Below are 15842 nucleotides of genomic sequence, written 5' to 3'. Positions count from 1 at the left end.
GCAGATACATACGGAGCGAAGATAAATGGAGAATCGAGTTCGGTTTTATTTCTCTATCTATCCATTTTGATAATTCAGTTTTTCTAAAATAAATTCATCATATACACTCACTACAGTATAGCCCTCGCAGTCCCAAAGTACAAATAACCTACAATCCACTCCTCTTGAACGCCATGCGGAGCTCCTTAAGAAATCTACTAAAATCTCTCGACTCATTCAAGCGAACTATTAAATCTTCCAAAACATTTTTGTCTAACTGTGGTTCGCACTTCTGAATTTCGTAATCCCGAGCTCCGAGATCAATAAGAACATAATACTCTTTATCCCATGCACTCTCGCTTACTAACGTAAATATAACTTTTAGGCAATCATCTTGTACGCCTTCAATTCTCATTCCTAGATTTTTTTCCCAAAATGCTAATTCTGGAGCATTTAATGAAGATTGGGCCAGTAGCTTTGATCTCTCATTCGACCGCTCTATTATATCATTAGAACCATGAATTCAAATACCCACATCAATATAAATTTACCTTGTCGTAGTTTCTCCAACATCTTTTGCGTTTCGGTGATTTGCCTGATAACTGCATCTCGTAAAACGGTAAGTTCCTGTTTCTTTTGTGTAAACTCAGCGATGGATTGTTCAGTTTCTTGAACTTCTTGTTGCTCTCTAGCATTTTCCTGTGTCAGTTCTGCTTCTTTGTCTTTATAGTGCTTAATTTGAATTAGCAAGTGTTGCTGTTGTTCTATTCATGTCGGTCAATAATTTCGTAAATACGCGTTAAAGACGGACTTACCTTTAGCTTCCGCAATTTCGTTTTCAAACACATTTCGATCTGCTAACACTTTCTCTCTGCCATTTGCAATAAATTCATCAAATTTTCCGTGAAATGTATTCATTTTTAATTGCAGTTTCTCAAAATCAAAAACGAACTGCGGCACGGAAGGTGTTGAAACTTTTGAAGAATCAAAGCCCTTGAGTCCATCATTTGAACTTTCAATTGCATCTGATAATCGATCTATTCCTGACTTTACGTGGGCAAGTGAGGCCGACATCTTCAAATTAATTGATGCGATAATTAATAGTTTTGCATTAAGTATGTTTTATCAAAGACGCGAACCAGTTACGGCATATAAACAAACGAATGTTTTGGTCGTCACTGGGGAAACTCCCCTTAACCTATTTCCGTTTTGGGTTATGCAAATTTTCATACTCAAAAGACTAACAAAGCAGTCAGCATAAATTGGAATTCATTTATAAGTCTTTTGAAGCCAGTTTTTTTTTTTTGATTTTCTGTATTTATTATTTAGCTTGGCTATATTTATATATTATTGTGGTTTTTTCACTTGTTCTTCGTCATGTCGTCGGCAGATGTTCGAGATATGCTCGACCTGCCGAGTCAGCCAACACTTGCCAGGCCTCCTCCTCCTCCTAAACGGCAAAAAACAGAAGGGAAAAAATTAGGTATTCTATGAAATTTTTTGCTTTTTTTTTTTTTTTTTTTTTTGAGGGGGTTGCGTTGATTCAATTAACACTCTGTTATAGATGGCATTCAGCGGGAGCTTCAAAACTTGCTGGGCGAGAATACCCCTGCGGTGTCTGTGATTGAGAATAAATTTAAAGCAAAGCCAAATTGGATGAAGAAGCCATCCCCATGGTATATTTTTTTTGTTTCATTGATAAATGTATATACATAGGACCCACAAACTAATTTAAAACTGCGCAGGTTTTGGTCAAAGTTTTCTAATAGTGCTAGAACAGATGGTCTGGAGCTACACCATTGGATTAGAGGCACGCCTACAGAAGGTTTGTTTAGTTCTACATAGTAGTAACACAATAGATTTTTTGCTAACAATAAATTGTATGTTAGACGAATATGCATTTGCAAAGTTCAACAAATCAGTTGACGTACCAGAATATTCAAAGGAAGAGTATGATAGCGTTTTGGCAGATACGGCATGGACGCCAAGAGAGACTTATTATCTTTTTGATTTGTGTCGTGAGTACGAGTTGAGATGGCACATTATTCAGGATAGATATGAGTATACGCCAGAGGAAGACGAGCCGCCTTCCCTTCGTACGGTTGAAGATCTTAAAGAAAGATATTATCATTCATGCAGAAAACTGATGGAATATCGTCGTGAAAAATCTGGACTAGATTGGAGTCCTAAGGATTTAGAACTTTATAATTCGATAAATTTTAACAAAGAGAAAGAAATTACGCGAAAGCAATACCTTGAGCGACTACTTAGCCGCTCTCCTGCAGAGATAGCTGAGGAGGAAAGATTAATTTTGGAGTATCGCAAGCTGCAAGAAAGTTCAAAGAAGCTTGTCCAGGAACGGAGTGAATTGTTACATTTGCTTGAATCTCCGCAAACTTCTCAGTCATTTAGTCAGTTTGAAACTAATCAGGGACTAAGTCAGTTGGCATCTAATTTACTGGCTGCTGATAAAAATAGGAAGCGGAAATTGCCAGATCAAGCAGTTGTTGCTCAGGCGAATCAAAAACCAGGAACAGGTCAGTCTCAGCAACCAACGACACCAAATAGCAAAAATCATCCTCCGGCACCACCAGCTCGCCCTAGTGCTCCTCCTCAACCTTCAAAAGCTGAGCAGGCGCAAAGTAATACAGCAAAGAAAATTGCCAAGAAAGTTCCATTAGGAGAAGAAGCTCGCTATGGCATATCATTTCATGATAAACTTGTTCCGGGGGTATTTTTACGTTCTACTAAAATCAGCACATTGAAGCCTACTGTTCAGGCAAAAGTGTCTTCTGTTTTAACTGAACTTGGGATTTCTCAAAAGTTAGCCATGCCAACTGCAAAAGTTTGCGAAAGATTTGAAATGCTTCAGCAGTCTATTAGCGTTTTGTTGGAGGCAAAAAAGCAAGTCGATAAGCTAGAAGCTGAAGTCAAAGTATTAAAAGCTCAAAAGAGCGGTGAGCATCCTATTTGAGCTGGTCACATGGTGTTATGTAATGACTCTTCGTTTGTTGGAACGTATAAATTTGAATTTTCCTTTTTTTTTCATGGCGTTCTTTTGGTATTGGACTGCGTACTGTTATTAATGTTTTTGTTTTGGGAGAGATTTACAATTAATTTGATTGAATACGTGTTGCGTTGTATGAATCAATAATAACTTGCATCGTTAAGATGAAAACCAATAATTAACTTGGCATATTTATCGCATATATTGTTGTAGCATTATGCCAACGCATAAAAATCGAATAATATAAATTTAAAAATATATTGAGGATTATTCGCATTGTTATGCTACAATTGATTTCTATATAATTTGCTTTATATGTAGTTCTATGAACTTGAGATTTTAACTTGAAAAGCGGGATGTACTATTAATTGTAAAAATCAGGGGAATTGTTTGACACTTCCCCGTGCACATCTATCTACTTGCATATGCATTGCCACCTGCAATTAAAATAGAAACAGAGGGGAAATGACTTCACAGGTTCCATATGAAAATTCCCGTGGCCCATCTGGAATTTCGATTGGAAATTTGCCGTCCAACAATAACGGTGGGCGAAACTTGAACCGATCGAGCGCAAAGCCGACCCCAGGTGGTGGATCTCAGAGGAATAATGCTTATAAACGACAAGCATCTGTAAATTGGACCTTTTGGTTTTTTTGTTTTTGATTAAATAGATTAGTTGACTAATAGGATTGGCAGATTAACACGATAGAATCGTCCGTGACTAAATTGCTCGTCGCAACCAAGCAACTGTTAGAATGCCTGACGCAATGGTCTCGTGGAGATACTACAGAAAAGGAAGTTTCAGATGTCTATGTGAGTTTAGGGAACGAGTTTAATATTACAAGTCGCGCGTTTCAAAGAATTGGAATTGATGTCAGTGATCTGGGTGATGTACCAGCTGAGCTAAGAGTAATACTTGAAGAAGCTTTGTCAAACGAACAAAATGTCACAAGTTTAGATACGTATTTACCAGCCATACGTGAGATCATTGTCAATTTATTACAAGGATTAAAGGCAAAACAAGCAAGATTAAGGTCGGTAGGTAACCCGTCCGGCGCGGCTTCTTCAGTTTCTCAATCTTCAAACCCGGTACTATTTACTACCAATAAAGAAAGGTCACCGGTTCGACGGGGTAATACAATAACAGGATCGAGCTCACCAACAAGACACGATCATTCAGTGCCTTCAAGGTCATCCTCTGTCAATACAAGTCCGACTAGACGGGGCTATGCACTTGTTGAAACTTACACCGTTAGAAATCCATCGCCTCCACGTCACACTTCTAGAATAGATTTTACAAGCTCGACTCAGGGAAGAGATGATATTTTATATCGAAATTCAAGCTTAAGCAGACCAGAAATTGCATCAATATCGGAATCTCAGACTGAAAAATTAGCGAACAATGCAGTCCCGAATATAAACCAGCAGCTACACCCGCCAAATGATCCATTAGCTGCGCTGCAACGAGGAGATGCTTTGGAACGGCGGGCATCTCGACGTTTTTCGGCGTATCAATATGCCAAGCTTGGAGTTGCAGGAGCGAGTGCTGAAGTACATAATCGAGCAAGAAGCGGTAGTGGTAGTGCTAGCAGCTCTGGTATTCCTTCAATTCCAGAGATTCCTAGTAAACTGAAGAATGAGTCGATTGCAGTGACGCATGTGGACCCAGAGATTACGGAAAGTACTAATCGATCGACGTTTGAATTGAAAGATGACGATCAGGAAAAATTGAAAACGGACAATGAGAAGTTATCCAAAGACGAAAATAGCCAAGAGGGTTTTAATATTAAACCCGACAAAGAACCATCGAACAAAAACGATGTGCTGTATGATGAACTGGGTGCTAATTCCAATACTTCAGACAAGATAGACAATACCGATAATGGCGCCAATGTCATTTTTGACAAAGACCACAGGGATGGGGATGCGATTCAACAAAGTTTAAGTGCAGAATCGAATCGGGTTCCTCTTTTTAAGTCACCAAAATTAACCAAAAAAATATCTATGCTCCCAAGTCCAAAAATAGATCAACCAGAATCACTTGTCGTGTATTTACGAATCGGGAGACAAACAAAGAAAGCAATCATTGATATTGAAGATGTTTCGATTAAAGCGATTCGCATGCTGTTTGTGGAGCGTTTTTCATACTCTCCTCGTTCGGACGATTTTCCTGACCTGTACGTGCAGGATTCTGAGAATTCAGTAAGGTACGAACTTGAAGAGTCAACTATTGGGGATATAAAAGAAGGCGTCATTGTGAGCTTGAATGTTGAATGTAAGCAAGGATTTTTTTTTTAAAAAACAAACTTCTCAGCTAATCAATGCAGCCGTCAACGAAGAACGAAAGCAGTTGGAAGAGCGATTGGACACGTTACTATCACAATTTAATGAATTTAAGACGACTTTGATGTCACAGGTTGAGTCAATGGCAAATTATGTAGAACAGAACCAGGCACCAGCTGCTCAGATTGAAAGTTTATCTAAAGCAGTTGAGAAAGTGATATCAGGGATATCAGCACCAGCACCGGCTGTTTTAAAGAATAACTCAAGTTCCAAATCGGAGCCAAAAGTTGATAAATCTATTCATTTGGAAGACCTTGCGTCTTTACGAAAAGAACTCGCTGCTTTACGTCAGGTGCATAGCTCGCTTGCGCAATCTGTGGATAAATCGTTGACATCTATCAAAGAGAAGGTAGCAACCACTGATTCTTCGATGCAAACAAGTATTGTTACTACAGGACATGCTCAAATTGGCAAATACCATGACAAATTATCGAACGACTGCGATGATTTACTTACAAGGGTTGACGATTTGCAAGATATAGTAGAAGCGATTCGAAAAGATGTTGCAAATAGAGGTGTTCGACCAGATCCTAGACATCTGGAGCACGTCACGAAAGATCTAGAATTTGCTCGTTCTAGCTTAGGACTTATGGAAGAATACATAAGAATCGAGAAGCCTACGTGGAAGAAAATACTGGAAAGAGAACTGGATAATGTTGTTGAAGAACAACAGTTTTTCAAGCTGCAGGAGGATCTTGTTGGAGATTTAAGAGATGATCTTGAACAGGCAACGGAGACATTGTCGTTGGTTAAGTTATTCGCAGAAGAGCAATCAAAGAATCCTCGGTCTAGGGTACCTACCCCAGCACTGACCACTGCGGATGCATTATCTAGCAAAGATGCAGTACTAGCTGAAGTGCGAGCTTTGAGCCCGAATCATGATTCGCGTGTGGAAGCAATTGAAAAAGCTGAACGATTAAGAAAAGTTGCGCAGGAGAGCCAAGTCGATGAATTTGAAAAGGAATTGGGCGAATTTGTAGAAGAAGGAAAGCTAAAGAAGTCAGGCGGAATTGATGAGGTTGAACGGATTAGAAAATTAAGGGAAGAAAAAATGTGGAAGGAGTTTAATGAGAATCAAGCAGCATTGGCAACAGAACGAATGAATAGACCTGGTCCAAGAGTGTGATTTAATTGTCATGATTTGATTGATATGTATGTATATGTTTCAATTTAACCGTAATGCAATAATTAGCATGAGTTGTCTGGCTTCTCATAAAACAGGCGCGCGCCGAGGAGTTCCGATATAGTCACATACACACAAATACGCGACGCGTTGTTGGGACAACGAATTGTTTACGGTGCGAACGTCAGCTGAGGCTGTTTGTATTACTTGACGCATTTAAACAGACCCAATAAATAGCACCTTCTGCCAGGTTATATGAATAACTAGGAAACAGGCACCGAACAACTATAGTTATTACCAAAATTAATTTATGGATTTCTCTCAATCATCTACTTTGTGAACATGGCACCCACAACACCATCGCGGTCAGTTTCACCGCACAAGCTGTCACCGATTTCACAGAATTTGCCTAACGGACATAGACTTTCTATGCATTCAGCACATTCGTCCAAAAGAAACCAAACTTTTACGCCGAGCCAGTTGAAAGCCGTGTTGCGATCACAGGACGAAAATGCAGGCGTTGACGCACTGCCGTACCAAAGCTCATTAGTTGAAAATGGTAAATATGAATATAGTGTCGACGGTGAGAGTGCAGATTTTGGCGGCAGGAAGTGGGTTTGGCTTTCTGATGAAAGCAATGCTTTCATTAATGGGTTTATCGTCGAGGAAGATGAAAAGGGGATGCTACGAGTCAGGTGTAATGACGATTCTGTAAGCGCAAATTATATCTCTTTAACTATTATTTTATATTAAGATGTTTAGGAACGCCTTGTTCATAAGAACAATGTCGACAGAGTCAACCCACCAAAATTTGACAAAGCCAATGATATGGCTGAGCTCACACACCTTAATGAAGCTTCCGTCGTTCATAATCTGCACACGCGTTATATGGCAGATATGATTTATGTACGTTATTACATTGGAAGCTTTTATTCAAGCGCTAACCGCACAGACGTATTCGGGCCTTTTCTTAGTTGCCGTCAATCCATATTGTGATCTTCCAATTTATAATAAGGATTATATTTCCATCTTCAAAAGAAAATCAAAAAACGACATTCCTCCTCACATATATGCGATAAGTGATACTGCGTTTAGGAATATGCTGGAAATGAATGAAAACCAGTCAATCTTGGTCACAGGTGAATCTGGCGCCGGTAAGACTGAGAACACAAAGAAAGTTATTCAATATTTGGCAGAAGTAACAAACAACTTATCCACAACTTCTGAAAATGGTTCTTTTGAGCAACAGATTTTGCAGGCAAACCCAATTTTGGAGGCTTTTGGAAATTCTCAAACAGTGCGTAATAACAACTCGTCTCGTTTCGGAAAGTTTATCAAAATTGGATTTAGCAGCTCAGGTCAAATTTCTGGAGCCTATATTGAATGGTACTTATTGGAAAAATCAAGGGTTGTTACTCAAAGTAATCAGGAACGCAATTATCATATTTTTTATCAACTCTTGGCAGGCGCATCTGATTATTTAAGGAAACTTTTTTTACTGGATGGGAAGGTGGCCGATTACGCCTATGTGAAAAATTCGAATAAAAAAATACCTGGTGTTTCGGATAAAGATGAGTTTAAGAAGCTCTTGAAAGCTTTTAAAATTATGGGGTTTTCCGAACAAGAGCAGACTGATATGTTGCGTGTTATTGCAATTATTTTACATATCGGAAATCTTGAAATAGGAGAAGAACGATCTTCGGGGCAAGCAAAGCTTTTACAATATGCTCAAGCTGAGAGACTTTGTCACGTAATGGGAGTCCCAGTAGATGCGTTTGTTAAGGCATTGCTTAGACCGAAAGTTAAAGCAGGTAGAGATTGGGTTGATCAATCTCGAAACGCCGCTCAAGTACAATTTTCACTTCATGCGCTCGCAAAAACACTCTATGAACGAGGATTTTCTTTTTTGGTCAATAAAATAAATGGAGCTCTTGAGCGTGACAACAGTACTGATATGTTCATTGGTGTGCTCGATATTGCAGGCTTCGAAATTTTTGAACATAACAGCTTTGAGCAGCTCTGCATTAACTACACAAACGAGAGGTTGCAGCAATACTTTAATCATCATATGTTTGTCCTAGAACAGGAGGAATATGCCAAAGAAAATATTGAGTGGCAATTTATTGATTTTGGACACGATCTGCAGCCTACTATCGATTTAATCGATAAGTCAAACGTGAGTTTAATTTAATATATATATATATATATATGCATTTTTATTTTGACGGTTCTGACGGGTTTAGCCAATTGGAATTTTTTCATGTCTTGATGAAGATTGTGTTATGCCTCGGGCTACGGACAAATCGTTCACCGAAAAGCTCCACTCATTATGGACCAATAAATCTGATAAATACAAGCCATCATTGTTGAATCAGGGATTTAAGCTTACACATTATGCTGCCGAGGTTGACTATTCAACCGAAGGATGGCTAGAAAAGAATAAGGATCCTTTAAATGAAAATATTGTACAATTACTGGCATTATCATCTGAAAGGCATATTTCAGATCTCTTTTCAGAAGAAGTAGATATTGGCACATCCCATAGAAGAAAAGGTCAGTTTCGAACTGTAGCACAACGTCATAAAGAACAGCTAAGCAATTTAATGACTCAGCTTCATTCGACTCATCCTCACTTTGTTCGATGTATCCTGCCTAATCATCAAAAACGACCTAAAAAGTTTGACAATGTTCTAGTCTTGGATCAATTGCGGTGCAATGGTGTGTTGGAAGGTATTCGTATCGCAAGAACTGGATTTCCTAATCGTTTATCATTCATGGAATTTCGCCAGCGATATGAGGTTTTGGTATCACATTTGCGAGGAGTATCTCGACTGAATACTGGATACGTTGATGGCCAGAAGGCTTGCATTAAGATATTAGAAGAACTAGCGCTTGAGAAATCTGTTTACAGAGTTGGTACAACTAAAGTTTTTTTTCGAGCTGGTGTTTTAGCAGAACTGGAAGACCGACGAGAGAAGCTTCTACGTGATGTGTTTATACTTATTCAATCTCGATCTAGAGGATTTCTGCAGCGCCGCTTTGTTAATAAAAGGCTGTATCGTGCTGATGCGATTAAGGTCATTGCCAAAAACATAAGGGCAGTCGAGGACCAGAATCCATGGTGGAAGTTGTATATTAAGATGCAACCATTACTAACTGCTCAACAAGAAACAGTTCAAAGTTTGGCACGAGATGGCGAATATCAAAAGGTGGTTACGAAACTTGCCGAAACAGAGGCAGCAGCAGTTGTTGATCGTGATAGAGTGCGCCGAGCTGAAGTTGAGCTTAAGAAAGCCAAGGAAAGGCTTGAGAGTGAGCTTGCATTGGCATTAGACAAGGAAGAAATTCTTAGAAGGTCGCAAGCTAAAGAGTCTGATTTGCAAGAACAACTAGCCGTTGCTTTAGAAGATTTAGAAAAGCTTGAGGAACAATGTGAAGAACTTCTGGAGACCAAGAAAAGAGCCGATCAAGAAGCGCAGTTATGGAGAGGCGAGCTTGAAAATGGAGCTCGACTAATCGGACGTCTTGAAGGAGAAAAAAGTGTTCTAGACAAGCAGATTGAAATTCTTGAACAAAAACTGGCAGATAATGACAGCAATGAGAACAAGATCACGGCGGAAATGGATACCCTGAAACAAGAAATGCGTGTGCTAAAAACAATTGTATCGCAGAGAGAAAAACAAGTTATAACGTTGGAAGAGAAACTGAAAAATTCTGATTCTGAAATTGAATCCAGAATGCAGCAATCAGTAAGTATTAAGAAAACAGGTTTATGTTTTACATTGGCTTACAAATTATAGCGATCAATTATTGACACTACTAATCGCCAATTGCAAGCGGCTGTCCGGGAAAATCAGGACCTGCGTGGTCAAATCACTCAATTGAACAAAGCAAATTCTCATGTCGAGGGAATGGCGAAGAGAAAAGAAGCTGAAATACTAGTTCTTCAAGCTGAATTAAAACAAGAATCTAACAGCCGCAAATCTTTACTGAATGAAAAGGTCGAACTGGAATCGTTGGTTAAGGATGTCCGACTAAAGATCAGCCAGCATGAACATGAAGGCGAACAGCTTCGTAAAAAGACAATACAGCTAGAGCAGGAGAGGGATTCACTAAAATTTAGATTAAAGAAAAGAGAGGATGAAGAAAATGAAGTGGACTCGAAAGGTCATTTGAAAAGATTAGTAGTGAATCAAGATGAGATGAATGCTCTGCGGGAGAAAGTTAGAGACGCAGAGAAGCATCTAGGCATACTTGCACAAGCTATTGATTCAGTAGGAATTCGAAAGAAGACTACGAGTGAACAATCATGAATTATTCATAGCTCACATTCTAGGATTCACTTTACAACTATGCGTACATGATAACTATTTATTTACTTCAATGAATTTATATACCGTTTTGATTTTAGCGAAGTCAGCCAACACGTAAATATTAAACACAATAGTTCTTAAGTTGTAAACCGAATGTAGCAAGCAGATTTGCAGGACACATCTTCGGAGGTTACATATAAATACTAATTTTTTGACTGGTCTCTCGCTGGCGCATATGCCAACAACGGCTCGGTACTCTGCAGAATGGCTGCTTTCTCACAACCGCGCCGAATTGCCAGACACTACGTCGTGCGCTCTGTGTCAGCGCGGTGCAGAAATTCAAGACCATCGCTTCTTTAACTGCGATCTCATCGCGCCTCTCTGGCAGAGGTGGACACGGCCAGAGGTTATGCCCGGCCCCTTGGCAACCGCCCGGGCAGCTTTCCACGCAATGGTGATTTCTGAAGTACAAGGCTTACATCAAATCCGGCGTCGTTATCCTTTTAGAGGGGATGCTTCACAAGATGCTCTCTTATTCCAATATTATGAATAGATAATACACGTCAGGAGCACCCAGTGTCCTAGTTAAGATAAAAAAAAAGTAGTAAGTAGTACAGTAAAATCCAGTCACACCTAACCCACGGGTAGAATCTAATGGGAGTAAATGCGTTAATAATTCATCTATACAATATGACATAAGCAATATTTTGCCCTAGTCAACTACGCATACGCTTGTGTGCACTTTGCAACTTCGGAAACCTCCCGACACACTTTCCAATCATACTGTTAATCGCAAATCTTGTGTATTATAGTTCAATTACATTGGCAAAATTGACATATTGTATTTGTTTTTTATAGTTATAAGACTTTGTCATCTGCGATAAATCCATGGATCAGCTTGGCACGCACATCACAAATAATTTTGCGCTCTACTATTAACTGTCATCCTTCCTTAGTTCCATCTGCTATTTTACGGGAGAATTGACGCCCAGGCCTGGATTTTAAAACATATTGGTGTTGTTAACGTTTGATGTTTAATTGTTTATTTCACATCTGAGTTGAAGGTAAAGGACGTGCGACAGACGTTCGAAAAATACTCCACACGTCATTTTTCGCTTTCGGATATTTTATTGCGGCAGAAAATTTCAGGTCATTTATTCTTAACAAACTCTTTTGTTTAACAGACTGGACTACGGTCATATTGTGCTGATAAGTCTCTTCCGTGTCTACATATAGAGAATTATTTTTTTGCCGGAAGCAAACACCTTGATTGCAACTAAGTTTGGAAGTGATCGCCCGTCCAGGAGACTTTTTTTTGGATTTTCAGATTCCGAATCGTCTGACAGCGAGGCAGACGGGGCCCGTATTAAGCTAGAGGACAAAGAGGCCATAGAACCGGAGGAAGTTGAAGTTCAAATATACTTTCCTTGCAAATCTTCGGATAACACGCCTGAACCCGAAAATACAGCTGTATTACTTTTGCGGAAAGAGAGGGCCCGTATTAAGCTAGAGGACAAAGAGGCCATAGAACCGGAGAAAGTTAAAGTTCAAATATACTTTCCTTGCAAATCTTCGGATAGCACGCCTGAACCCGAAAATACAGCTGGATTACTTTTGCGGAAAGAGAGTGAAATAAAAGAATTACAAGAAAAAATTGACGTCATGGACCGATTTTTATCACGAAAGTCAGGGCAACCCTTGGATATCGCTGATGCGATGAGAGCTGCGGCAGGAAATTACCAGTCAGACTTTTTAAATTTTCCATCGAATGGAACCCAAGATAGAGATCAACAAGCGTTTCAACAGAAGTCCAATCAAAGTGCTGCGAGTACTGACTTCGGGGCACGGCTTGGAGTAGCGCCTGCAAAAGAACCCCCCAATAGTTTTGGTGGCCATACATTGAGTCAGTCAAATTTAGGGGCAAGAGCTCAGGTTGAAAACCAACCGGTTAATGATTCTCCAAGAAGTCTCAGTGCTAGAATAAACAGACCAGGAGGCGAACATAATGGTAGATATGCACCAGATAATAAACCGCAACCTCGCTCGGGGAGGCCACCGCCATCTCAATATAATATTCAACAACGGAGTCAAGGTGAACTTTCAGAAAACTTTCCAGAAAAATTGCCGCTGGCCAATGCTGCAAATAATTCTTTTTCTGAAAGATTACGCAAGAACAACACATCTCATAATGAACTGTCGCGTACTCCGGATAATAATCGGATTGGAAATTCGCTAAATGGAAATGAGATGCCAAATTCAAGTTCTATGCCCAAAGCGCCTGTGTCGTTTTCTTTCAGGAATACAGCAGCTGCAATTCCGCCCAGTAACGGCAAACCTCATTTTTTGATCAACACGAGGCAGGCGGCTGTGAACAATAAGAATAACGAGGAACCTGCCGAGTCGGCGCAGTATACTCAAGTGCATCAGAATTTACCGTCAACGAGGTTTAATAATGGCGAAATTAATTCTCCTATAAGTACAAGGCAAACAAATGCGAAAGACAACGGTAACAAGAGATCTGCCGAGTCACCGAAATTTCCCCAGACGAATCAGAATTTGCCTGCAACAAGATCTAGTAACAGAGAAACTAATTTTCCGATAAGCATGACGCAAACGACCTTAAGAGATACAAGAAGCGAGAAATCCTGCCAGTCGACGAAATTTTCTCAGGCGCATCAGAATTTATCCGCAACGAGGCCACCGTGGACTAATAACGGAGAAACTAATTCTTCGATTAACACGAGGCAGACGATTGTTAAAGGCACAGGTGGTGGGGAACCTGCTACTTATAGAGCTAATCAACAGGCCTGTCCGCTTCCTAATAATATGCCGTCTACAGCACCAGTTTTATTGCATCGACCGTCACAGCCTGCGAATACACTGTCAATTCAATCTCTACCAAGAGAAGCGAACGTTCCCAAAGATTTGAACGGAAGACCTTCAAAATCATCTTTTAAGGATCCTACTGAAACGACAATTGAAAGGTCAGCTTCGGCTACGCAACAATCGTTTACCCCAGTTTCAAAAGCAATGACAACTACCAGTGTACCACCCGTTCATCTAAATCGACGGACTTCGCTGGCGAAAGATCCAGCACAAAAGATGAATTTAAGCGGGGTTGTTGCAGCTCCTAACACGAATGTATCAATATCGGCTCAGCCAAATCGAAGTCAAGAGAGACCCAGTAATGCACGATCAAATGGCATGGTACAGCCAAGCAGCGTCAGGACAGCCGATAATGATACTCCGCGGGCCTTTCCAAAAAAAACAGTTTTACCTGGCGCTCCCGTGTCGCCGAACGGTCGAAATGGTCCTAATCGAATGACAAGCACACCTCGTAATTATCAGCCGAACGCTAGAACAACTGATGCTAGAAGTTTGACTTCAAGTACATTTGGCGTGCCGCAAAAACACATTATTCAGTTGTCTCCGCCGCTGAAAGGTCAGCAACCTTCATTAGGGCCTGTTTCAGCATCAAATGCGGAGAGACCGCGTGAAACGGCACCCAGATCAGGTGCTCCACAAGTTTCAAGGCCCGGTATATCGCAAGACTCTACATCAAGACCTCCAAGAAGGAGTTATTCTTCTTACGACTTTAAAGCACCCGACAGATTGGTTGGAGCTGCGCAGGTGAATCAGCAATCACGATTTAATTCTGAACCCGCAGGCGACATTAGAAATAGATTAAGCCAATCGGCAAATAATCTTCAGCAATCTAGTTCTACAGGATCCCGTGCGCCAGCAAATCAGAATACACGGCCTCCATCTCCACTAGAAACAAGAAAGGCCCCCAATTTGTCATTAGGTACAACAAATTCTACATTTAACGAAAACTCACAAGGCGTCAAGTTCTCTATGAGACGCGGAGCAAATGCGGCTCCAGAAATTTCACAGCCTCCAATAGTAACGAAAAAGGTTGAAAATATTCAGGAGCTTAGACAGAAACGTTTATCAACTAATGGCCCACAAGAGTCATTACCTCAACGTGCTGTTGTAGTAAATACTTCATCGCTTCCGCCTGCTTCTCGCAATATTGCTGCCCCGACCGAAAATTCACATCAAGATTACAAACTTAATGCTAACAATTCTAAACCTGAACCTATCACCAGCCAATTGAAAGAGGTACCTGCAAATTTTAGCGTGGTCAACAAGAACAGTGCACCAGTACAGCCAAAATTGAAATCCTCTGCAGAGTCAAACCACGATCAAAAGCAATTTGAGAACATTTTTAATTATGCCAGTTATGCGAAACAATTGTCAATGTCAATCAATGAGGCGGTTAAGTCAATGGATTTAATTACGGACGATATTGCTTTAGCCAGAGAAGAAAATGTGAAGCTTATATTACAGCGTGAAGACCTGAAGTATTCTGTTACCAAAAGTATGTCCACGAGGGAGATTGATGCGAAAGCTTTGGAAGCTGCATCTCGAATTCGAGCTCTTCAAGAGGATTTAAAGTCAAAACTAGAAGATTTTAAGAGCATTTGGACTGTTCGTAGTTCAATAACGACTGCTTCAAGCAATAGAGCAAACTTGGAAATGGGTTTGCTCAGGGCTCAACACAATTCCTTGCAAGAAAATATTGAGAAGAAATTAAGACTTCGAGCTCAGTTGAAAAATTCAATTACTGGAATGAAGGAATTTGCGCGACGTAAGCCATGATTGTTTATCTTGATATTTTTATTACTAACAATTAAATAGGCATGGATGTTTCATTAAAAAATACGCTTGAACCAAAAGCCATGCCTGGGATGCCTCATTTTCATGAATCTTTACTGCAACTGAGAGAAAAAGATAAAAATGATTCTTTTCCAAAAGGAGTATCTCCAATTTCGATTGATTTAGCCAAGAATTATTATTCGGCACGACGTGATTTGATTAATGTTGATAGTCATAATGAAGAGAAAATATCAGCAGATAAGTTAAAAGAATTGATCATGCTTCATTCAAACTCAAACAAGCTACTCAGAGATGCAGATGGCATTTTGAACATGTCTGTTAGAGATTTTCTTCAATCTCCGGCAAGCACGGAGAAAATCCAAACAGAATTGTCTAGTCATGCTGATGTCCATCAGGT

General features: G+C 40.0%; 5 protein-coding genes across 5 annotated transcripts; 4 read left to right on the top strand and 1 right to left on the bottom strand.

Moving 5' to 3' along the window:
* Window positions 1-37: 37 nt before the first annotated feature.
* Window positions 38-1149, bottom strand: V1514DRAFT_302081 (chromosome segregation protein Spc25-domain-containing protein). The gene is made up of 3 exons (XM_066925563.1): window positions 795-1149; window positions 531-743; window positions 38-477 (listed from the first exon to the last, which is right to left on the bottom strand). The coding sequence occupies exons 1-3, from the start codon at window positions 1051-1053 to the stop codon at window positions 149-151; spliced, it is 801 nt and encodes a 266-aa protein (XP_066785566.1). The 5' UTR covers window positions 1054-1149; the 3' UTR covers window positions 38-148.
* A 60-nt stretch (window positions 1150-1209) lies between these two features.
* Window positions 1210-3226, top strand: V1514DRAFT_325115 (uncharacterized protein). The gene is made up of 4 exons (XM_066926554.1): window positions 1210-1462; window positions 1544-1655; window positions 1725-1804; window positions 1869-3226. The coding sequence occupies exons 1-4, from the start codon at window positions 1357-1359 to the stop codon at window positions 2951-2953; spliced, it is 1383 nt and encodes a 460-aa protein (XP_066785565.1). The 5' UTR covers window positions 1210-1356; the 3' UTR covers window positions 2954-3226.
* A 225-nt stretch (window positions 3227-3451) lies between these two features.
* Window positions 3452-6455, top strand: V1514DRAFT_275675 (actin interacting protein 3-domain-containing protein; the record flags this gene model as incomplete). Its single annotated transcript, XM_066924905.1, has 4 exons — window positions 3452-3616; window positions 3683-4559; window positions 4848-5261; window positions 5314-6455. The coding sequence occupies 4 exons, from the start codon at window positions 3452-3454 to the stop codon at window positions 6453-6455; spliced, it is 2598 nt and encodes an 865-aa protein (XP_066785564.1).
* Window positions 6456-6881: 426 nt separating this feature from the next.
* On the top strand, window positions 6882-10765 carry V1514DRAFT_275603 (P-loop containing nucleoside triphosphate hydrolase protein; the record flags this gene model as incomplete). The annotated part of the gene is made up of 5 exons (XM_066924900.1): window positions 6882-7163; window positions 7215-7358; window positions 7405-8628; window positions 8696-10201; window positions 10253-10765. 5 exons carry the CDS (start codon window positions 6882-6884, stop codon window positions 10763-10765), a joined length of 3669 nt encoding a protein of 1222 aa, XP_066785563.1.
* A 1526-nt stretch (window positions 10766-12291) lies between these two features.
* Window positions 12292-15680, top strand: V1514DRAFT_150685 (uncharacterized protein). The gene has a single exon (XM_066924500.1). It carries the CDS (start codon window positions 12428-12430, stop codon window positions 15425-15427), a length of 3000 nt encoding a protein of 999 aa, XP_066785562.1. The 5' UTR covers window positions 12292-12427; the 3' UTR covers window positions 15428-15680.
* The last annotated feature ends 162 nt before the right edge of the window (window positions 15681-15842 follow it).

Source organism: Lipomyces japonicus, assembly GCF_038497905.1.
Source record: "Lipomyces japonicus strain CBS 7319 unplaced genomic scaffold V1514scaffold_4, whole genome shotgun sequence".
Lineage (NCBI taxonomy): Eukaryota > Fungi > Ascomycota > Lipomycetes > Lipomycetales > Lipomycetaceae > Lipomyces > Lipomyces japonicus.
Note: the sequence above shows the minus strand (reverse complement) of the source record. Positions and strands in the feature narration are given on the sequence as shown.

Bases quoted from the DNA above. Each gene is read 5' to 3' on its own strand.
- V1514DRAFT_150685 (XM_066924500.1), top strand. From the start codon at position 12,428: ATGGACCGATTTTTATCACGAAAGTCAGGGCAACCCTTGGATATCGCT.
- V1514DRAFT_325115 (XM_066926554.1), top strand. From the start codon at position 1,357: ATGTCGTCGGCAGATGTTCGAGATATGCTCGACCTGCCGAGTCAGCCA. The intron at 1,656-1,724 runs GTATATTTTTTT...AAAACTGCGCAG, and splicing joins ATGAAGAAGCCATCCCCATG to GTTTTGGTCAAAGTTTTCTA. The intron at 1,805-1,868 runs GTTTGTTTAGTT...ATTGTATGTTAG, and splicing joins TAGAGGCACGCCTACAGAAG to ACGAATATGCATTTGCAAAG.
- V1514DRAFT_302081 (XM_066925563.1), bottom strand. From the start codon at position 1,053: ATGTCGGCCTCACTTGCCCACGTAAAGTCAGGAATAGATCGATTATCA. The intron at 744-794 runs GTAAGTCCGTCT...CGACATGAATAG, and splicing joins CGAAATTGCGGAAGCTAAAG to AACAACAGCAACACTTGCTA. The intron at 478-530 runs GTAAATTTATAT...ATGATATAATAG, and splicing joins GTTGGAGAAACTACGACAAG to AGCGGTCGAATGAGAGATCA.